At 46.3% G+C, this 23,009-nt stretch overlaps 2 protein-coding genes and 2 long non-coding RNA genes across 8 annotated transcripts in view; 2 read left to right on the forward strand and 2 right to left on the reverse strand.

The window, feature by feature from the left end:
* Nucleotides 1-10,338, forward strand: Mog (myelin oligodendrocyte glycoprotein). 4 transcript variants are annotated; one of them, NM_022668.2, is given in 8 exon segments: nucleotides 93-262; nucleotides 2,040-2,387; nucleotides 5,193-5,306; nucleotides 6,163-6,183; nucleotides 6,472-6,492; nucleotides 8,630-8,746; nucleotides 9,019-9,039; nucleotides 9,567-10,333. In NM_022668.2, coding segments are annotated over 8 exon segments (738 nt in total). In that variant the 5' UTR covers nucleotides 93-180; the 3' UTR covers nucleotides 9,581-10,333.
* Zfp57 (zinc finger protein 57) lies at nucleotides 8,188-16,627 on the reverse strand. 2 transcript variants are annotated; one of them, XM_087597600.1, is made up of 6 exons: nucleotides 16,407-16,627; nucleotides 15,872-15,900; nucleotides 15,519-15,739; nucleotides 14,319-14,425; nucleotides 12,944-13,094; nucleotides 8,188-11,634 (listed from the first exon to the last, which is right to left on the reverse strand). In XM_087597600.1, the coding sequence occupies exons 4-6, from the start codon at nucleotides 14,334-14,336 to the stop codon at nucleotides 10,583-10,585; spliced, it is 1,221 nt and encodes a 406-aa protein (XP_087453726.1). In that variant the 5' UTR covers nucleotides 14,337-14,425; nucleotides 15,519-15,739; nucleotides 15,872-15,900; nucleotides 16,407-16,627; the 3' UTR covers nucleotides 8,188-10,582.
* LOC147998428 (uncharacterized) lies at nucleotides 16,324-22,814 on the forward strand. Its single transcript, XR_015645107.1, has 2 exons — nucleotides 16,324-16,615; nucleotides 21,684-22,814. It is a non-coding gene; the product is annotated as an uncharacterized LOC147998428 (long non-coding RNA).
* LOC147998429 (uncharacterized) overlaps nucleotides 18,496-23,009 on the reverse strand; it is a 9,625-nt gene continuing 5,111 nt past the window's right edge. The window contains exons 2-5 of the long non-coding RNA XR_015645108.1: nucleotides 21,649-22,103; nucleotides 20,679-20,834; nucleotides 19,718-19,836; nucleotides 18,496-18,679 (exon numbers count right to left, since the gene is read on the reverse strand). This is a non-coding gene — a long non-coding RNA (uncharacterized LOC147998429). The remainder of the gene's footprint in view (nucleotides 18,680-19,717; nucleotides 19,837-20,678; nucleotides 20,835-21,648; nucleotides 22,104-23,009) is intronic.

Here is a 23,009-nt window from a genome sequence, read left to right on the forward strand (position 1 = left end):
GTGACGTGGGGCCATTCCTCAGGGCACAGCTGTGGTAATGCTTACATGGAGGTTGGGCTTGGGCAGTAGTGCCCTCCCAGATTCTCCCTTCAGGCTTCTTGGGGTAAGGGACATGCAGCCAGAGGGCCTTAGCTTGGCCTGATCCTGCTGTCAGGGACCCTGTCCCCAGTAACCATAAAGATGGCCGGTGTGTGGAGCCTTTCTCTGCCCAGCTGCCTCCTGTCCCTGCTCCTCCTCCTCCAGTTGTCACGCAGCTACGCAGGTAAGCATGCTCCAGCCCTGCAGAAACCCAAGAGCAGAAAGGGAGTACCCTTGGCTAACCTCCTCTATTATCCTCAAATGGCTACACGAACTTCCTGTCTACACTTGGGTCTGCTGGCACGGCTTCTCTCCTTAGAGACCTTCCTGACTTCTTGGAGAATAAAATCCAAACCTTTCCTCATTCAAATGGTGATGGGAACCAAACTCAGGGCCTGGTGCAAGCTGAGTTCTAAGCTCTATCTATAGCACTAACTTCTTGGAGTTACTGTCAGAGTTAAGTGAGAGTGTTTTGGACTTTGCACATTAAGGCCATGTCTGTTTGTAGTAAATCTCAGTAAACGTTTGTTGAGGGTTGGTGAGATGGCTCAGTGGGCAAACATGCTTGCCTCTAAGACTGGATGCTAACATGAAACAACGCAAATATTAAAAAAATAGAAACACATTGAGTTATAGCACCGTGTTATGTTTGAGAACTTGCTCTGCAGAATAAGGCAGTGATACGTTTTTATCCAGGAGGCTGTTCTCCAACGAGGAGAAGAAATAAACACTAGACAGAGTTCTACCTCAGGGAGCCATGTGATTGACAGAGCCCTGGCCCAGGCACCTTCTGTGGACACCCTGGTACAAGGAAGAACCCAGCTTGCTTGCCAGTAGCCTAATCTCACTAGGGAGATGTTCAGAGAAGGTTTCAGAGCTGGGATGAGGTTGAAGATACAAAATGAAAAGAGACTTAATAAATAGGGGTTAGAGAGATGGCTCTGTGGTAAAGAGTATTCCTTCTCGTACAGGAGACTGGTTTTTTGGTTACCAGTACCCATATCCACGGGGTGGCTCACAACAACCTGTTACTATCTGGGGAGGCAGCTATCCCCAGAGTGTGTGACTTCCTCAGTGGAGAATGAGATGTGAGGAGAGAGGGCTGGGAAGCATTTAGAAGCCACATGACAAGGAGGAGGCAAGCATCTGAGCTGAAGGGTCAGAGATGAACGTAGCTGATAGACAAGTGGAAGTCACTGTCCAGAGGGTTTCATGTTAGAGCCTTCTGTCCTAGACATTCAGAACATATCTTTAAGTAGAGACTGCAAATTTCGTATTTGTTTAAAGTTAAAGAAAAAAAAAAAAAAAGCCCTACCGAGGCTCGTGAATTCCGTTTAAAATTCCTAAACCTGGCATGGAGGTGAGCCCTTGTAATTGTAGCATTTGTGGGATGGAAGGAAAAGGACCAAGAATTCAAGTCGTTCTCAGCTACGTGGAAGTTTAAGGCCTGCTTGAGCCATGAGCGCCGTGTCTTAAAAACTGAAGAGTTGATTCAACAGTTAAGTACGCTTGCTGCTCTTGCAGGGGATCCAAGGTAAGGTTCCCAGCACCATCCTCTATGGGGTAGCTCGAAGCTACCTGTAACCCCAGCTCCAGGGGACCTAACAGCTTTTTACAGATTCTAAGAGTAGTCACGCAAAGGTGGCATACAGTCACCCCCCCCCACACACACACAGACACACACACAGACACACACACACACATATACACACACACACTTTAAAATAAAACAAATCACTGGATATGGTGGTATACAGCTCTGAGAGGCAAGGGCAGGCAGATCCCTGTGAGTTCCAGGCTAGCCAAGGCTACGTAGTGTCTCAAAAATAAATAGAATAAAAATGAAAAAAATCATGTTTCCTTCCCCTCACTCTTTTTGGAGCGGCTTTCCTATGATGGATGAATTTGTCATATCTGATTCTCGCTTTTTTTTTTTCCCTCCCCTTTGGTGTCTTGGACAGGACAGTTCAGAGTGATAGGGCCAGGGCATCCCATCCGGGCTTTAGTTGGGGATGAAGCAGAACTGCCGTGCCGTATATCTCCTGGGAAGAATGCCACGGGCATGGAGGTGGGGTGGTACCGTTCTCCCTTTTCAAGAGTGGTTCATCTGTACCGAAATGGCAAGGACCAAGACGCAGAGCAAGCGCCTGAATACCGGGGACGCACAGAGCTTCTGAAAGAGTCTATCGGCGAGGGAAAGGTTGCCCTCAGGATCCAGAACGTGAGGTTCTCGGATGAAGGAGGCTACACATGCTTCTTCAGAGACCACTCCTACCAAGAAGAAGCCGCCGTGGAGTTGAAAGTAGAAGGTGAGTCCTCCGAAGCCATACGCAGTATGGACTGTGGGGTAGTTGACCTCCCTTCATCCTCCAATCACCCAGCTGAGGTCTTTCTACCCAAAGACCTCACTTCCGAGATCGATCCCAAGGGGACAGACGCAACAGTAAACAGGGCTCTTATGCTGTGGCTGTTGGTTATCTCGTTATTTGAATCAGGAAAGAAAACTAGAGTCGAAGCCCGTTCTCACGGCTAAGAACGTGACTTTTTGGTATCTAAGGTAGACAAATGCTCCTGCACTTCAGTTTCTGTTTCTGTTTGGTTTTGAAATGATGCCTTTTCAACATGTAGCCGCTGGCTGGCCTAGAACTCACCCTATAGACCAGGTTAGTCTCAGACTCAAAATGGTTCTCCCGTCTCTGCCTCCTAAGTGCTGGGAGCTGAGATTAAAGGCATGTGATACATACATACATAAATATATACATACATACATATATATATATATGTGTGTATATATATATACATACATATATATATATACATATATATATATTGGGCAATCCTCCAGCCTCGGTCTCCTAAGTGCTGGGACTAAAAGCATGAGTCACCAGCTCAGCTTAAAATGATCGCTTTAGAAACATACCAGATAGCTTGGGTGCTTCCCTCAAGAGCTTGTTGAGTAACATAAGCAAGCCATAGAATATAGGGAACAAAAACATATACCTGTGTTTGAGTGTATAATTACACACACACACACACACACAGTCATATATATATATATGCACACTCAATATGTATATATGCATATACGTGTGTGGATTCTATGGCAGGGATATAGTGCGTGCGTGTGCGTGTGCGTGTGCGTGTGCGTGCGCGTGCGCGTGCGTGTGCGTGCGTGTGCGTGTGTGCGTGTGCGTGCGTGTGCGTGTGCGTGTGCGTGCGCGTGCGCGTGCGTGTGCGTGTGCGTGTGCGTGCGCGTGCGTGTAATATATGGCAGGGCTAATTCAGTTGGTAGAGTTCTTACGTAGAATGGAAGTAACCATGGGTTCAGTTCCCACCACTGCCTAAACTGATCTTAGAACCTGAAGCCTGTAACCGCGGCTCTTAGAAGTTGAAGTCAAGCGGATGAGAAGTCAGACACTAACCTCCAATATGAAACTGCCTCAAACCAAACCAAACCAAACCAAACCAAACCAAACCAAACCAAACCAAACCAAGAGGCTGGGAAGATGGCTCAGTGCTTAGTAGCTTTTGCTGCTCTTGCAGAGAGAGGTTCAGAGTTTGGTTCCAGTACCCACATAACCCCAGCTCTGGGGGATCTGACACCTTTTCTGGCCTCCAAAGACCAATACCCAACCCCCAAATATAGACCTAAATAAAAATTAAGCACACATACACAGTGGTGGAGGAGACCCGTAGCTTCAGGACACTGCTTTGGTTTTTAAGATATTTATTTATTTATTAATTATATATAAGTACACCGTAGCTGTCTTCAGACACATCAGATCTCATTACAGATGGTTGTGAGCCACCAGGTGGTAGCTGGGAATTGAACTCGGGGCCTCTGGAAGAGCAGTCAGTGCTCTTAACCGCTGAGCCATCTCCCCAGCCCTCTGCTTTGTTTTTCTAACTTCATTTTTCAGTGTGCTTTGTGCGGTGTTGTGCGGTGGCCGACTTTTGGAGTTACTCCTTATTATGTGTCCTGCCTCAGAGTGGTTAAAGCATGGATAAGAAAACAGACAGGGAGCGTTGAAAGTTAACCGCGATGTAACTGAAGAACAAAAGTGTTGTGAGCGCCGGGCCTCTGACCCTTTCCCTTCCTCCCCAGCACCTGCAGTGTGAGCATCAGACAATCCATCATCTCTGTTATCTGAGGTGGGGGTGACTGTTGCCAGGCTGAGACCAGAAGATGCATTGTATGCCCAGTAACAAAGCGCTATTTCTAGAGACAGCTTGCAGGGACATGAAAATAGCTGTGTGCCACAGAATGTTCTTCAGACAGCTGGTTTTTTTTTTTTTTTTTTTTTTTGGTTGGGGAAATTTTACTCACACACACAAAAAAAATGTGGAGGGTCAGAACTTTAGCATACAGATTTTTCTCTCTTCCTGATGAACAAATTCCCAGCTCATCTGCCAACTCCAGCACACTCATTGAGACTCAACAAATTGCAAGTAAGAAAGGTGGGGGTGGGGGATAATGTGGCAGAACAGGCATTATAAACTGTGCCTTGGGGGAGAATGCAGTGTTTTCCTTCAAGTTGGTTTCCACATTCCAAATTCCTCTTGTCAGCTCCCGGTTTGCTTGCCTGACACACACACACATACACACACACACACAGACACAGAGAGACAGAGACAGAGACGGAGAGACAGAGACAGAGAGAGTGGTTGGAGTTCCTTTCAAAACATTGAATAAAATTTGGGGAGTTGTAGCCCAGGCCTAAATACCCAGCATTTGGGACGTAGAGGCTGGAGGACAAAGAGTTCAAGGACAGATTTGCCCTGTTTAAAACGAAACAAACAAAAAACAATGGCCACATTATCTCTTTTAGAAACAAACATACTTTACCAGCATTTCCATTCTATGTTACCTCCTACCCCTCACCCCCCAATTTTATTGAGACAGGTCTTGCAGGCTGGCCTGTGAGTTGCAGCAATCCTCCTGCCTTAGACTCCAGAATGCTGGGATTAGGGGGTATGCGGCACCAGGCCTGGGTGTGTCAGTATTTTTAAAATCTTGATGTTGGTTCCTTTATTCAACCCAACCTCCTGTAGCACAGGCTCTGTACAGGGTGTTGAGGAATCGGTCTGCGTGATGTGTTCCTTCTGCCTTTCAGATCCCTTCTACTGGATCAACCCTGGCGTGCTGGCTCTCATTGCCCTTGTGCCTATGCTGCTCCTGCAGGTCTCTGTAGGCCTTGTATTCCTCTTCCTGCAGCACAGACTGAGAGGTATGGGTCTGTCAGGATCCTTTCCTGACTCCTAGGGACAGTTAATCCTTAAGTCTTCTCAGATCTGAAGTACATAACAGGTTCTGCTGAACAATCTACCTTGCACCTACTTGTGAAGTAAGACTGACAGCCTCGTTGCTGAGGAAGAAATTGTATCGAGGGGTGGTTCGGTGACCTGCTCAGATGACATGTTACAGGCAGTAGAACTCTGCCCTTCTAGTCTTTAGCAGCCTCATGAAACTGGGCGAGTAGACAGTCAGATGTAAAATACTACGCATTTGAAATAAATAAACCCTAAGGAAGGGCTGGAGAGATAGCTCCATGGTTAAGAGCAATTGTTCCTCTTCTAGAGGACCCTGAACCCACATCAGGGAGCGTACAGCCATCTGTAACCATGATGTAATAGCCATCTAGCTCCATGGGATCCAACATTTCTGGCTTCCTCAGGCACCTGCAGTCATGTGCATATACCTACATCCAGACACACAATTAAAAATTAAATCTTACGATTTTTTAAACTTTCGAATTTATTTTTGTGCATGCTTGTCTATGTGTGCCCATGTGTTTATAGGTGCTGTAAGAAGCCGGGAGAGTGTCAGAGACCATGGAACTGGAACTATAGGTGGTCGTTAAGGTGCTCAGTTCCAGGCTCTTGTGGTCTTCCATTATTTCATTCAGACAACACCCACAGACAGAGGCTGAATTCTTGGTTTTAAATCTAGAGTTCTTCCTACTCTCCTAAGACACTCCCAGGCCATCAAACAAATCCCCCACACAAAGGTCAATGGTGCTGGGTGTAGAAGGGTCCTCATTTTGTCAGATCAAGAACTAAAAAACCTGCCCTTTTCTATTTTAGGAAAACTCCGTGCAGAAGTCGGTGAGTTCCAGGCGCCCTCCCTCCCCGACTCATCTTATCTTTTAGCTTAACCAAAATGTCCTTCTCTTCAGACCATTTCTGCCTCTCCCCAAAAGCTCCGTGCTCTCTCCAGTTGGGAACTTTAATATTTAAAACTACAGGTGGCTCAAATTTAGAAGTTGTTTGACCTGAGTTCGGTTTACTTTTTTGTCAGGGCTAGAACCAGCCTTGGGGGATTTAGATAGGTCCAGGGAAGGAACTCCCTCCCTCTCAGCTCCTTACTGAACCTATTCTTATTTGTCCTTTCAGAGAATCTCCATCGGACTTTTGGTAAGTTCAGACATATCCCAACCTTCCCAAGTCACTGTGGGATTTCACTAGTGGCCTGGGGGATGCGGGAGTGGGGTGGGGGGTGGAGACTAGGAACAGTGGCTTTTTGTAAGGCTCCCCTATATCTCTTTTCTTTGAATTCAAGATCTACAGGAATGTAGCAAACATTTATGTACCATATTCCAATGTCAGGCCCTGCGTTGAATTTTACAAATTGTAAACTTATTATATACATAACTATCTATATCTATCTATATATTATTTTATATATATATATATATAAAATCTTTCAAATTATAAAAAAGTGGTTAAAGAAATCCTTTGCACATAAAATTGTTTTCCCGATGGGAAAATGAAATATACTTCAATAAGACACCGTCACTGGGCCTAAAGACATGGCTCAGTGGTTAAGAGCACCTGTTGCTCCCCTAGAAGACATAAGTTTTTTTCTCCTGACCCCGCAGCAGACAGCTGTACGCACAAGGCGTACATATGTAAGAAAAAATAATTTTTTTTTTTGAGATATGGTCTTGCAACGTAGCCCTGGCTAACCTGGAATTCGCCATGAACGATAGGCTGGCCTTGAACGCACAGAGCTCCACCTGCCTCTGCTTCCCCAGTTTTGGGATTAAAGACATGTGCCACCATATCCAGAAAATTACGTTTAAAAAGTCATCTGCTATACTTATAGGGCAGAATTGGTCTTCAGGAGTAGAGTCCAAGCACACGATTCATCAGGGAAGGTTTCTCTGAGGAGAAAGTAAAGCCTCACTGGTTAACTTTTTTTGAATCAGGGTTTCATATGGCTATGCTGTGTGTGTCATGATAGCCTTGGGCTCTGATCCTCCTGCCTTCAACTCCCAAGTGCTGATAATGTGCACATTCAACCATGCATGCCCCAACTAGAATATGAATTCCCCAGGAATCAACTTTGCCTTTTATTCACTTCAGATTGCAGAGCTCCTAAGGCCACCACCAGCAATACCCAAATGCTTGTGGAATGGATTCCATACAGCTAAAAAGCAACATTAGGCAGAGAACGGGAAATCTGTGCTCTGATCAACCTTCCTAAACACAAACAGCCTTTCTTTCTGCAGTCATATGTAATCCTGTTCAGCTCTCCTGGTACTTGGCACACTCAGTAGGCTCCACCGTAGCACTTTAGTGTACGGATGTCACACATGTAGTCTTTGAACACATTTTATTACCCGTGTGTGGAGGTGGGTGACAGAAAGTGCTCACAGAGGTCAGAGGGACAGTAAGGAGGAGTTGATTCTCTCCTTCCCTCGTGTGGGTCTGGGGATCAAACTCAAGTTTAACAGCAAGTGCCTTTATCAACTACGCCATCTCCCGGATCCCATCCCATCCCATTTTGTTTTGAAGTGTCTGTCTCATGTATTTCAGGCTGGACTCAAACTTGCTATGAAGCCAAAGACTGTCTTGAATTTTGATCCCCCTGCCTGTACCTCCTATATTCGGGGGTTATAGGTGTGAGCCGTACATGCTGTGCTAGGAATGGAACGCAGAGCTCTGTGCAAGCTACAAGAATATAACCCTACAAACCGAGCTGCCTTCCCAGCCCCCAGGAAGGGGCTAATACCAGTTTTTGACTTTTCATTTTTGCTATTTTTCTCTTCCCTTCGAGACTTGAACTCAGTAGTGTGTCTGAAGACAAATGCAGCCAGCGCACTCATATAAATAATAAATAAATCTTTAATAAAAAGGAAACATTAGTGAAAGCAGGGTTGACAACTTGTAATCCCAGCACCTGGAAGGCGGAGGCAGGAGGACTTCTCAAGTTCAAGGCCAGCCAGGGATTGTACAAGCAAGAACCCCTCTTCAAAAAACACGCGCACACACACAAATGCTAGAAGTGGGGGCGAGGGAGGGACAGCGTGTGGCTGAAGATCAACAAAGCATGAAAGGGTCACACCACCCATTGTCTTCTACGATAAATCGGTTAAAAAGATACAGCTAAATTCAATCAGAAGCTAAAGGAAGTAAAAGCAAGGCGCACAATGTACCTCATCTACATTCATGGACTCTACAGCTTGTCCTGGCTTTGGAGGCTTCAAGTGGGTGTGGCATGAGCGGCTGTGGCATAGAGGGAAACACTCTGTTCTGCTTTACCATTCAGATCCTCACTTCCTGAGAGTGCCCTGCTGGAAGATAACACTGTTTGTTATTGTCCCTGTTCTTGGACCCCTGGTTGCTTTGATCATCTGCTACAACTGGCTGCACCGAAGACTGGCAGGTGCAATGTCTGGACAGCAAACAGGACCACTGGGGGGCGGGGGGGGGGGGGAGCTCAGGCAGACCAGAACGGGAAAAGAGTGGAACCAAGGTTCTAGATCCCAGGGCTGAGAATCTTTTTGCTCTCTCTACTCTCACCATCAGAATCCTCAGGAAAACTGAGGACCACTTACTGAGATGCACAGGCCCCTTAATGGAAAAGAAGGGTTGTCTGAGGAGGTGGGGGGGAGGCTCCCACTGGTCACCCATCGACTCATTTCTCTTTGTTTACAGGACAGTTTCTTGAAGAGCTAAGTAAGTTCTCCCTAACGCCCCTCTCCATTCTTGAGACATCTCATTACGCAGCCCTAGAACTCACTATGTAAACCAGACTGGTCTGGAAACTATGGCAATCCTCTTCTCCGCTCCAAAGTGCTAAGGTCATAAGCAAATACCACCGAACCCAAGTGTTTTTTTCCTTCTAAACTGATCAAAAATCCAGCAGAGGAACATGGTCACTGGGGGACCATAATCCCAGGGAGGGCTGGAATGATTCCTTCTGTGATGGAAAAGGGAAGGGAATTAACTGTTAAGAGACACCACTTTCAGCGCCAGAGAAGCTGCTGAGCCACTCCACTCTTACCTGTTGACTTGATAGCCTTTAATGCCCCACAGCCAGAATCCCATTTCTGTAGCCTCCTTTGACATTCTCCCTAATAGTTAGCCTGACTGAACCTCACCTCCCTTCGATAACATGACCCCCGTGAGCTTTCTACCTCCTAGGTTCGATGACTTCAAGAACCCACTGGCAGATTTTTTAAGTCACTTGTCTTTCTTTCTAGGAAACCCCTTTTGAGTGATGGTGCGTCTTCCTGGAGCGAAGGAAAGCCTGGCAGGTCCTTGGGGATGTCTCTCACTGGCCTCTCTGTTATGGACACATTCCAATCTACATCTACAGAAACACTCGGGATCCTGAGTAGAACTTGATTTTCCTCCCACAACTGTCTTTCTTTCCTCAGCTCCTTCCTCTAAATCTTTTTTGACTCCTGTCTTAGTCTGCCTCTAGAAAACACCCCATGACTAAGGCCAGGGAGTCTATCAGGAGACACCTATGTACCAGAGTAATACAGGAGTGATTCTGCCAACCAGGACACCCAGCGCTTCAACATTACGATCTACAGAACATCAGCTCTGCAAATGGTGGATATTTCTTCCAGAGCCACAGTCTTGACTGGGAAGAATATCAGTGGGGAGAGTAAGGGGGTGAGGGACAGAAGAACCCACAACATGAGGGAAAGCTAAATGAGCCAGGGTATGAATATGGGAGCCTGAACCAAAACCTGGAGATTAAAAAAAAAAGTCAAAAGAATACTGACTGGATCAGAGCAACACCATCTTGCTTTGGCAGCCTGGTGGGAGGACCTTGAGAAGCAAGGGTCGAGAACTGGGTCTGTTCTCTCATTTTTCTCCTATCTTATTTGAGTACCCACTGTTTGGTTTTTTTGTTTTTTTTTTTTCTTCTTCGTTTTTTCAACAATTACTACTTGGTGGTGTATCAGACACAAACAAGCTAGGTGCTAATTAATAATAATACAAGTTTCTTTGTGCACACTTCTCTTTCTTTCCTTGTCTCTTTCCTTCATCATCCACTCTTCTCCTTGCTCAAGCCTCCTGATGCCAGAGGTCGATCTTCAGGAAAAACCAAATACAAGACCTCAGTTAGACCCCACCCTCACTTCTTTTAGTTTTAAAAATTGTATTTATGCTGTGAGGTGGGGAGAGGGGGTCGTGCACGGGCATGTGTGAAGCCAAGAATTAGGTTTTTCCTTCTGCCACAGGGGTCTCAGGGTTCAAAAACTCAGGAGAGGTCAGAGTCGGTGTCAACCTCCATCACCTCATCACTCCCAGACGGGCCTTCTGTTTCAGAACTATCACTGCTTATGCGTTTCCGTCTTCTCTTCCTGGATTCCCTTACTTTAAAAATATTTCCCAAGGGTTCACGAAGATAGCCAAGCAGATGACCCAGGATTTCCCAGCATTTACTGAGCCTGATTGGTCTTCGGGAGCACAAGTGATTCAGCAGGCTCTCCTTCCCCCTAAAGGAGCTGTCGCAGACGGGGCAATTGTAGATCTTTTGCATCCTGAGTGTGTTGGACGAGTGGGACTCTTTGCAACAGAAGTGCTGGTTGGGTTGACGCCGGAAGTGGATCTTGAGGTGGTTCAAGAGACAGGTTCTCATGGTAAAAGTGATCCGGCAATAGGGACAATAGACCTTTTCTCTTGGGCGGGCCACTGTAACTGAGGTGGATCTGACCTCCAGGGATGAAGCTCTGCTGCTCCGTGCCTTAGCCCTGGCCACTGGTCCCTGGATCACTTTCAGATGCCTGAGGGCTGGCGCTGGGGATTCACGTGTTGTAGGTGGAACCCTACCCTTCTGCTTCTGGTTGCTAGCCACTGGCTTGTTTTGGTGTACTTTCACGTGGCTGCCAGCCACTGGTTTCTTGTTTTGGTGTACCTTCAGGTGGCGGTTGACCTCAGACTGATCCCGGAAGCACTTTCCACACTCAGGGCAGGAACGGGGCCTATAACCTACGTGAGCACGTCGGTGACGGCTCAGTCCAGAAGCATCACGATAAGTCTTGCCACAGAGATTGCAAAAGAAAGGCCTGTCTCCGCGATGCTGGGGCTTATGACCGAGGGCTTTGCGGCTTTGCGGCTTTGTGACCGCCAGCCTCCGGGACCTCACAGGAAACTGGTGATTAAAGAGGAAGGTGTTCTTTTTGAAACATTTGCCACAGGTGAGACAGAAAAAGAATGGTCCACCTTTGAATACCCCTGTGCAAGTGGAGGACTTATCATCATCCTTATCTTTCAGATTTGGGTTAGGTTCTTGAGGTTTCTTCTTGCTTTCTGTGACGGAAGAGGGAAAACACACAGTTCACTATGAGAACGCCAGCACAAGGTTTGGTTCAGTACAAACCACTTTCCCTTTTCCCAACCTTTAAAATGCAGTAGTAGCAGCAGCAGCAGCAGCAGCTAGTAGAATTTCATAGGCATCTTCTATAATCTCAAATATCTAAATACCAACTTACATCTTTGGAATCCATCTTCTCACTCTCAATATTATGCATATTCTCACGGATACCCCACAGATAATGAAGCAGTCACCCGCCCCTCACCCCTGATTACAGGGATGTAAAAGTACAAAACATTAGAGGGAGAATTCCCTACTGGAAGACCACATTCACATAACTTTTTAATATAGATTATAATTATCCCATCTTTCTAGTGTTTTAGTTTATTACTGTGTCTACCTACTATAGAAAACGGAACTCAGGAGCTGAGGACATAACTCAGTAGCAGAGCCCTTGCCTAGTATACGCAAAGCCTGGGGTTCAATCCCCAGCTCTGTAAAAACCAAACCCAGATACATAGGCTTCAGTGTGGTTGGAACCACCTTAACAAAGTACTTCCAGATAACAGAGAACTCACCTGGGCAAGCAAACCATGCATACAAGTGCTCTACCAGTGAGCTACGTCTCTCGCCCAAGGGAAGACTATTGCATCACGAAAATTGGGAGTGGAAAATGATGCTTGTAATTGTTAATAACCTAATTGGAGTAAGAAGCAACACACCAGGACTGTCCGAGCTGGGAAGAATGGTCAACCTAAATTAACATTCCTCTCAATTCCTTAGCTCTTATCTCAGGAACAAGCCTATCCTTCTCCAGGTCACATTGTCAAACTTGTTTCTCCACTTCTCTCCGGAAGAACCTCTTAAGTGTTTTGCCTGCTTGTATATTTGATGTACACTGTGAACCACATTCATGTCTGGTGCCCATGGAAGTCAGAAGAAGGTGTGTGTGGGACCCTTGGAATTAGAGCTATGCCTGTCTGTGAGCCACCATGTGGAGCTAGAAACTAAACTTGGGTCCTGTGCAAGAACAAGTTACTCTCTCAACCACTAAGCCACCTCTCTGAACCCATGTCCAGGCTGGCTTTAAAGTTACTATGTAGCTGAGAATCACCCTAACCTGGCCTTCTACCTCCATTTCAAAGCCTAGCTTGTCACCTGAGTTTTTATTTCTTTTACTTTTACCCCTGAACTTTGTGACCCAGATCTTTCAGGCTGACTTTGGTCTATCTGAGCAGAAAACACCAGCCATATTTTCTAAGGCTATAGGACAGGGAGAATGCTGAGGGAGTCACAGTCTCTTACCCACAAATGTCAGGTTCTTGAAGGTTTCTGACATCACTTTTTGGTAAAGGGTCTTCTGTGTAGAAGTCAGATATTCCCATTCTTCCTGGGTGAAAGACACTGCCACGTCCTCATATCTGACTGTTGTCCTTAACGCCTTGGCAGACTTAGACTGTAAATACAGAGACTTGAAGTGTCTGCTCAGGGAGTTTTCAAGTCCCTAAGCCTCTGAACTATCTATCACATCTGCCTTGGCAATGCATTCAGGTCCTGACCATAGCCCAAATGCATAACCAAAAAACCCTGCCGAGTGTGTAGCAAAACACATATTACAGATCCCCTTAGCCGATCCCTAAGGATGTGGTTTTGCTTTTATAAACACGGTACCCCTGAGCTTCCCTGCCAAGAGCTTTCCCAAGGCACTAGGCTGCTCCTGGTCACCAGCTTAAATAAAGGACTATTGTTTGGCCGTATGTGTATGCTGGTGTGTAAGTTTCTCACTTGGACTATAAAATACTAACATTTCTTAAGATTTAGAGAATTCAAGCCCAAGAGAAAAATAATACCATGAAAGGTTATGGGGGAAAGGCACGGAGTCAGGAGCTGTGACATACGGAAAGCAAAGGATGGTACAGAAAAAGAAACCCTCTAAACTGTGAGAAAGAAAAGTGTTGCTATTTTGACAAAACCCATGAAGGATTCCAAGGTGGTATGGGAGATAAGAGAAGATCTTGCAGTTCCTTTTTTCTATTTTTTGGCCTGATCCACAGGCAGGTAAAAGACGTCAAGAGGGTCTAGGGCCTACCACTTCTTTACCCGGCCATCTCCCTTCTGCTGTTGGATTTCACTAGTAGTCTCTCCGAGTTATACACGTGTGCGCCTTCCTCTATTTTCTTCTATCTACACTTTTTGAGAAATCTCTCACTGAATCCGGAGCTCACCAACTCGACAAGAGTGTCTAGCTAGGAAGCCTCTGGGATTATCCTGCTGACCTTTCTTTCTTCCGTTTGTTTGTTTTAACGTGGGGACTGAAGATTCCCCCATTGAGTCTTCAACTTTGTGCAACAAGTACTTTACAACAAGCCGAGTCGTCTCCCCAGTCCCTTCCACCCCAGCCTTCCTTTGGGGTTTCTATGAAGCAACATGTCTTTAGTGGGGTCCCTTTCTACTTTTAGAACCTTCTGGTCTGGATCCTAAAGCTATTTCTCAAGAGCTAGGCGACTGTAGGGTTCCTACAAGGGCCCCAGAATCTGACAGTGCTTCCTGTAACCAAAGTATCTACTCTAAAAGAGATTGTCTTCCTTGACCATTCAACGGTCCAAACAAATTCTCCTTTCACAATCAAAAGCTTTAGTTCCCTCAAAGCCCAGGCCACGGAGTTCAGGGCTCTGGTTACCTGTTTCTTAGCTGCCATTGTTTGGGAATGCCAGGCTGGTCCTAGGTGTTTGACTTCTACTCCAGACTGCTTCTAGCCACTATTTGTTGGTGCCCACTTCTAGAAATCTAAGGTTTGAGGAAAAATATATAATGTCAGCAAAAGTAGAGAGCAAAGGAACAAGTTCTTCCGTAACACCCAGTCGCTAGCTTCCTGCCCTGTGATGGAGCCTTTTTGGAGGTGCCAAGTGAGGTAAATTGGTTCCATTTTCACAAACTTGAAGTGTAAGCATTAAGTCATCCATTCCAGGACGTGTGGTCCACACGGCAGAGTGATGTTTAATTCTAGACTCAGTAGCACTGAAAAGCACATACCTGAATGTGTCGTCACATACCACTTTGAGAGTCTGTCTCTTCAACCTCTCTGGCTTGATTTCACAGTAAGGGACCAGAAGTCAAAACACACATTCTGTGATTTGAATGTGTGTGTGTGTGTGTGTGTGTGTGTGTGTGTGTGGGGTATCCTGGGGCTCAAACCTAGAAGCTTGTGCCTGCTAAGCAAGTGCTCTACCGCTGAGCCTTAGGCCTACCCCAAGCTCTATCACTTCAATGTTTAATATATAGACACCATATTTACAACGGAGCTAGTCTCTGATGACCTCGCAAGCTGAAAACATCATTAGGTCAGAAATGCAAGCAACCCGCCTCACAGCTTAGTAACAAAATACACTGTAGAGTATGTTGTTTCCTTTCCTGATCTGCGGCTGTCTGGAAAGTGCAGCTTGTGGCTACTACCTAGCATAGAAGAGCAACAGAGTATCTATCTATCTATCCCTATGTACCACATAGTACTAGCCTAGGGACAAGTTAAAGCAAACCCCAAAATACAAGTTGTCTGAATGAATAGGCAAGGCTTTCCCGTCACTTTGGATCATCTTAAGTCTTGGCAACATGAATCCTGTATCTCTCATACAACACGGCGATAACCACCCGCCAGCATTTAAGTTCCTTGTTCACTCGGAAATTTTTATTTCTCTTTCTCCTCTATAGAAGGCACAGAGACCTGTTGCCCTTTCTTTCCCTCCCAATTCTTCCGCTAAGTGAAAGTACCAGCGAGGAACAAGGCATTCGGGGAATTACTAACTCTGACCCCCCCAAAAGGTTACCAGAAAAGCTGCATTCTAGGATCTGAGGTTGGTTTTAGTCCTTCCTTCTGTCTCACCTTTCCTTACTCTCCCGTTGAAAAAAACCACATTCCAAACAGTGTCTTCCAGGGCCTGTCCAAACCGTTGCATGCTAGTGTTTTCCAAGACCTGTCCTTAACCATTCTCAGCAAAGACGCTCTTATCATCAAGTCTTCACAATAACAAGAAGATGTGTGGTAACCCAGCCTGCTACTCAAACCTCAGGAAGGCTGAGACAGGATCTCCAGGACGGCCTGGGCTAGGTAAATCATCATCATCAAAAACAGCAACAGCCGCACATTCACAAAGGATGGTCTTTGATAGAGATAATAGGCTGCTTAAGGGGAATGACAGGTGTTGCGCACCTCCTCCCACCTCCTTACTCATTTACCTGATTGTTCTTTTCTGGTCCAGGAAGCCCTAAGAATGCAAGAAGACCGAATAAGACTTGGCTGTTGATTGGCAGGTCAGGTCCTGTCCCTCCCAACTCCCACCCCGCTGGCATGGGAGATAGGCCAGGCCTGGCCTCACCCTTCTGTTGGGTAAATTTCTGGAAGGTCTGTGCAGACATCTTTCAACCCTGAGTGCACTCCTCCAGCTAAAACCCACTCATGGTTTCACAAATCCGAGTCAGCTCCAGTAACACAAAGGAAGCTAAGACAGGAAGACCAGGCAGACTTGCAACGAGAGACCCTGTCTATTCCTCTCTCTAAATCTGAGGCCCCACCGCTCTCAGGCACACAATCTGAGGAGAAATGCCCGCATGCCCTAGGCTTTGCTGGGTCTGCCCGGGTCCCAGCCCCGAATCCCCTGGGATTTCAGCCACGTGAGCTTTTCCACCGAGGGCCAGGCGGCTTCTCCCAGCCCAGGTATCGGCCTTCATGGCTCCATCGCGGGGCTCCACCCGGGTCCCCGCACGTTCTCACCGCGTTCGACAGCCCTACTCGGGGCTCGGCAGCCCCGCCGTCCCCGGTGCTCGTCTTCTGAGCCGTTGCCTCAGACCACAGCCCCACAAAGGGTTGGGCGCGTTCCAGCCCAGACCAGAAGGCAGCGGCGTGAACCCAGGAAGGGGCCCGAGCCCGAAGTCAGGAATCCGCTACTTAGTCCCTCCGCTTCCGCTCTGCTCCATCCGCAGGTAACACACCTCGAGTGGCTGTCTGCCAAGGTCAGAAATTTAGATCTGAAGAAGCCCAATGCCCGCATGCCACGCCTTCTCGTCCCGCCTACAGTCGGTCTTCACTGGTCTCAGCTGCGCTAGGAAATTCCATTTCCCTGATTCCATCTACTCCTGGGGTGGGGGATGGGGTTGGGGGATGGGAGCAGGGGTGGAGAATAGGAGGGCCGTGTATCTCAATTTCTCTAATTCTCTGTACTAGGTAGGTGAAAATGAGTTCCAGGCCAGCCTGGGCTACACAATAAAAAACAAATGAAACACACACACGAGCGCAAGGGCCCACACACACACACACACACACACACACACACACACACACACACACACACACAATAAGGTGAGACCAGTGAGACCAAAGGAAAACACTTCGCAGACAAGTAAAATGAGCCATGGACAACAGCTTAGGTAAAGTAAAAACCAAGAAAGCGCATTAGACTTAAAAGACTGTAGTTACAAGATGGCTCAGTAGTTAAGGAATATTCCAGGCGACCTAGTACAGACAGACAGTTCACAAGGACTTGTAGCCAGGGGACCTCACACTCTTCTTTTGGCAACTTCCCATATGTGGGAAACACTCCCACAGGCACATGAGAATAAAAATAATGATTAAAACAAAACAAAACAAAACAAAACCAAGATACAGACACCACATAGGTATCACGCCAGGGTCAAGTCTCATTAGCGTTTCACGTACCAAAATCACTTCAGTCTCCGTAATCTTTTTTTTTTTTTGCTTTTAATAAGTTCAATTGAAGTGATAACACCTAGCCCATGTCTGTGGGGCTCAGGCAGTCAAAGCACAAGAGTAGGTGGGGAGAGTGACAGGTAAGTACAGAAGGTACGAGGTTGAAGAAATTTACATGAAACAGGCGGACAGTGAGGTCAAAAGAACACGCTTTCCTGTCAATAATGAACAGTTTCTTGCCCTAGCTTAAAATTACCTCATTTACAAAACTGCGCAACCGTACTTACGTTGATCTTAAACTTTAAATAATGTGTGTGTGTGTGTGTGTGTGTGTGTGTGTGTGTGTAAAATATACTTACTTAGAGACAGGTCTTCCTAGGAACTCACTGTGGAGCCTATGCTGCCCTTGAATTCAAAACCCCCTCGATTCTGCGATTGCACGTATACTGCTGTGCCTGGCTTCTGGTCCTTAGTTCTTGATGTAGGAATAGGGATCTAGCTGATATGACTGAAGCCACTGGGTTGTAAACACCATTTTGCCCAGCAGGTAGCCCTGGCACTCATTCTAACACTATAGGAAAAAGAAAGCCCTTCCAAGGGTTCAGCACTTCATGCTGGCCACACTACTGGCACCTAGGCTTTTCCCAGCTGATGTTTGATGGGCTAAGAACCTTTGAGAAGGCCCAGGTCCATGCTAGCCCACTGCTTATGTCTAGCTGGACATCCTTCTTCCCGCCTCGGAGCAGCAGGAGTCCCCTGCTTTGCTGATGTCTAAGCAATGCTTCTGTCTGTAAATCTTCAGTTAGCTACACTCTGCAGAGCACTAGGTTTGCCATCTCTCCGGTTGTAGCACCTCTACACCACGTTTTCCAGAGACAACTCGATTTAGAGAACACAGAACATTGTATCCACTACTAAAGAGAGCGTCTCTCATGTGTGGTGGCACATGCCTATCACCCTAGCACTTGAAAGATAGATGAGAGGGGGAAAGTTATCCTCAGCCACATAGTGAGTTCAAGGCTAGCCTGGGCTACATAAGACTATTATCTTAACCAGGAAGCCATTAGATATGTGTCATTGATTCCCTGCCAGAGTTTAGGTTCACGCTATAGAGAAATCTGGATAGGGAGCCAGATATAGTCACACATAATTCTTTTTTTTTTAAAGATTTATTCATTTATTATATATAAGTACACTGTAGCTGTCTTCAGATACACCAGAAGAGGGCATTGGATCTCCTTACAGATGGTTATGAGCCACCATGTGGTTGCTGGGAATTGAACTCAGGACCTCTGGAAGAGTAGTCGGGTGCTCTTAACCGCTGAGCCATCTCTCCAGCCCTATCAGACATAATTCTTAATCACAGCACTTAAAAGGCTGAGACAAGAAAACACCAAACTTTAAGCAAAGGATCATCCTGGGCTACACAGTCAGTCCCAGGCTAGCTTAGACTATGAGACCCTGTCTCAACAATCAATTCAATGAGCTTTAGAGATTGGTAAAGCACCTCTCTCTCCCTCTCTCTCTCTCTCTCTCTCTCTCTCTCTCTCTCTCTCTCTCTGTGTGTGTGTGTGTGTGTGTGTGTGTGTGTGTGTGTGTGTGTGAAGGTATCTCTAGCCATAGAGTTTCCAACCTAGTGAACAGTTTAATTCATTTATGGATTTAAAGTTTGAATAGACTGATCCAATGGGAGATAGAGTCGTGGAAGCTAGGGCCTGGTTGGAGGAAATAGGCCACTGGTAATACGTATCTGGAGACTACATCTTGTCTAGGCCGCTTCCTGTTACTGCTCCACTATTTCCTGCACATCAGTTTTGACGAGCTGCTCTGTTTTCCCATAGGACACCCTCCCTGACACGAGTGAGTAAAAACATCCAAAACTGTAAGCAAAATAGATATTTTGTCCAGAAGGAAAGAGAGCAGGCCAGAGAGTGGAGAGAAAAAAGGAGGAAGGGAAGAGAAGGAAAAAAGAGGAGACAGATTTAAGTAGAAGCCACTTGTGCCCAGATTCATGTTAGTAGAACAAAACCAGTCCACGGACCACGATGATTTCTTGCAGACATTGTCTTTTAGCAGGATTCTGGTAATCACCCTCGATATGGTTTTCTTTTCTTTTTTCTTTTTTCTTTTTTTTTTTTTTTTGGAGCTGGGGACCGAACCCAGGGCCTTGTGCTCGCTAGGCAAGTGCTCTACCACTGAGCTAAATCCCCAACCCCTCGATATGGTTTTCAATGCTTGCGGGTTTTTTTTCCCCTCCATGTTTAATCAAACAAACAACAGCGAACAAAAACCAATGGTTAAACGCATTCTCCATCAGGCCTGACCACCTGAGTCTGAATCCCAGAACTTGCATGGAGCAAGGCAAAAATCTGACTTACCCCAAGTTGTCCTCTGACCACGAGGGTGAGCAAGAACTTCAAGTCTCTGGTCTTTGTATCTGTGCTGGATAGTTTTATGTCAGCTTGGCACCAGCTAGAGTCATCTGAGAGGTGGGAGCCTCAATTAAGAAAATACCTCCATAAGGTCAGGTTCTAGGCAAGCCTGTAAGGCATTTTCCTAATTAGTGATTGATGGGGGGAGAGCCCAGCTCATTGTGGGTAGTACCACCTGTAGGCTGGTGCTCCTGGGTTCTATAAGAAAACAGGCTGAGCAAGCCAGGAGGAGCAAACCAGGAAGCAGCACCCCTCCATGGCCTCTGCATCCGTTACCGCCCCCCAGGTCCCTGCTCTGTTTGATTCCTGTCCTGACTTCCTTCAATGATGAGCAGTGAGTGATACGAAATGTGAGCTAAATGAACCCTTTCCTTCCTGACTTGCTTCTTGGCCATGGTGTTTCATCTCATAACCATAGAAAACGCTAAGTACCAACCCCTAAGCACATTGCTGTAGCCTCAGAGGCTCTAGTGTTGATAGTACTCAGACCAGGAGAGAAGCACAGGAGGACTGACATCCAGACTCCGAATGCAGCTGGCTACACACTCAGTGTAGAATGTTTGGCCCTGGGTTCTACCCCCTGTATCACAAGCAAACAAAAATCTGAACACAAGCGCTATCCAAATACCAGGCTGACTACTAGAGTAAGTATTAATGAGTGTAGAGAAACCACACCGTGTAGGAAGTGTGTCCTTAAAAGGCAGACCCTATCCCTGTGCGATCTGCAAATCTGCACCTTTATTCCCCTCCCCAGCCCCAGCCCCCAATCAACGCACTTATAAGCAGAATACCTGTAATCTCAGAATTTAGGAGAGAGGATTGCAGCACACTTGGGTTACAGAGAAGGATGCTGTTTAAAATTACAAAACAAATGGGGGAAAAAAACATAATGGCATAAATCACTAACCTCCAGAATTCTTAGCTGTTCTTACGCTTGGAAATCTTGGAGAAACTGTAGAAACCAGATGACCATGGAAAGCTACAGGAGCATGAGAAGTACTGAACAAACCTTTGTTCCTCACTAAATCACACAGATGCAGAACAAACCACTTAAATGCCCCATCTAGAAATGATACAAGTGAGTACAGGAGAAACGGAGCATGAATGTCATACACTGCACTGCTCATCCAGGCAAGTCAACATGCTTCTAAAGAGAAAGCCTGAGGTGACTGACAGGACATTTACTTAGCTTATGAGGTGTAAGAGCTCAGGTTTGAGGCCAGGCTACATAGTGACATCTTGTCTAAAAAAGCAAAGAACCAAAACACACCGCCACCAAACAAGAAAACAAAAATGAAAAAAACCTCTGAAAATCTTAAGAGAAACCTAAAACGCGCGTGCACACACACACACACACACACACACACACACACACACACACACAATTTATACGAGTACACTGTCACTGTCTTCAGACACACCAGAAGAGGGCATCAGATCCCATTCCAGATGGTTGTGAGCCACCATGTGGTTGCCGGGAATTGAACTCGGGACCTCTGGAAGAGCAGTCAGTGCTCTTAACTGCTGAGTCATCTCTCTAGCCCCACACACGTAGTTTTTAACTAGACATGCAAGTGGTGCACAAGTGTACTTTCAAAGCAAAATGTAGACCGACACACATAAAAAACAATTAAAAAATTATTTTAAGGTGTTTCGGTATTTCTTTCCCTCCCCCTTTCTCTCTGCCTCTCATAACCTGATATTTCAACGAGTCACTATCCATGTGAAAAGAAGCACTTGAGCTAGAAGCTCCTAATCCAGTCTCCAATAGAACCCACCCCTGAAAGATTGATGTCCCCAGACTAGTCTTCCGGTGCGCCTTTCTCTCCGGTTTCCACCCAGCATTCCTTTTGGCCTTTCTCCCAGTCTCAACTTACCTATTTTGACTTCGGTGACCTCTTTGTCTTCCCAGGACAATACCCTGGGTGGTTCTGGCTCCTCTCCCGTATTATTTGTGGAATGTTCTTCGGCTAGTTCCAGAAGGAGTGAAGTTCCAGCACAAATGGAAGCTACAAACTAGCTCTGTAGTCAAGCTGGAGACTTGTATCGCGAGTCAGAGTCCACCATCCCTTAAAAGAAGAGGGCGCATCTGTGTTTGCCTGGATTTGGGAAGCACTCAGACTCTGTGCCAGCACTTGACATTGCTTTGAGACTCAGATCTCCAGGAAGTTTCTGTAAAAGGTCGCAGGGTCTTCTAGCCTCAAAATTATGGCCACACGAGGGCGCTCTCCGTGTAGGGGAGAGGATTGTCTGGAAACCACTCAGGGATGGCCTACTGAAACCCCGGGCAAGGTTTGTTGTAGAGGTTGAAGATGCTTCTGAGCACCCAAATCTGCGCAATAATTGGAAGAAAGTTAGAGCTGTTAGAAGGAATCCTGTAGTGTCTCTGAGTATTCCCCTCTCCAACCTCCTGATGTCAACATTGGGAAATGGAACAGATCGTTTTGTTGTTCAAGTTTCTGTTGGTTGGTTGTGGGGTGGGGGCGGTGTGCACAAGCACAGAAGAGGGGATTCAACCCAGGGCACACACTAAGCAAGCAATCTATTACTGAGCAACGTTCCCGGCCCCTGAAGACTATTTTCTAAACTCGACCTTTAAATTTTAGAATGTATGGGGCTGGAGAGATGGCTTAATGCTTAAGGGCACTTAAGTTCTTGCAGAAGGGAATGGATTTGGTTACCCGCACCCACATCAGATGGCTCACAACGAGACTGCGACTCCAGCCTCTCTATCAGACACACATAAATAAATCTTAAAATAAAATTTAGGATGCTTTTTCTCACAGAGAAACTGCAAAGGTAGCCTCCAGTTTCTCTGTTTAAAACATCCTACAGGGCTGGAGGGATGGCTCAGCGGCTAAGAGCACTGACTGCTCTTCCAGAAGTCCTGAGTTCAAATCCCGGCAACCACATGGTGGTCACAGCCATCTGTAATGAGATCTGATGCCTTCTTCTGGTGTGTCTGAGGACAGCTACAGTGTGCTTATATATAATAAATAAATAAATAAATAAATAATAAATATCTTCTTTTTAAAAAATCCTACAGGGCTTGTTTTCCCATTTCTGTGATCAAATGCTTCACAAGAAGTGACATGTGGAGGGAAAGTTTATTTTGGCTCATGGTCGAAGGGTAAAGTTCACCATGGAAGGGAAGGCGTGGCTACAGGAGCAGCTTGCAAACGTACTGGTGGGGTCCGGGTGGACCAGGAAGTAAAGAAAAAAGGAATGAAAGCGCTCT

Source organism: Rattus norvegicus, chromosome 20 (assembly GCF_021556685.1).
Source record: "Rattus norvegicus strain SHRSP/BbbUtx chromosome 20, alternate assembly SHRSP_T2T, whole genome shotgun sequence".
NCBI classification, from domain to species: Eukaryota; Metazoa; Chordata; class Mammalia; order Rodentia; family Muridae; genus Rattus; species Rattus norvegicus.

Bases quoted from the DNA above. Each gene is read 5' to 3' on its own strand.
- Mog (XM_087596830.1), top strand. From the start codon at position 181: ATGGCCGGTGTGTGGAGCCTTTCTCTGCCCAGCTGCCTCCTGTCCCTG. The intron at 263-2,039 runs GTAAGCATGCTC...TGTCTTGGACAG, and splicing joins GTTGTCACGCAGCTACGCAG to GACAGTTCAGAGTGATAGGG. The intron at 5,307-6,162 runs GTATGGGTCTGT...TTTCTATTTTAG, and splicing joins CCTGCAGCACAGACTGAGAG to GAAAACTCCGTGCAGAAGTC.
- Zfp57 (XM_087597600.1), bottom strand. The intron at 11,635-12,943 runs GTAAGAGACTGT...CTTCCGTCACAG, and splicing joins CAAGAACCTGACATTTGTGG to AAAGCAAGAAGAAACCTCAA.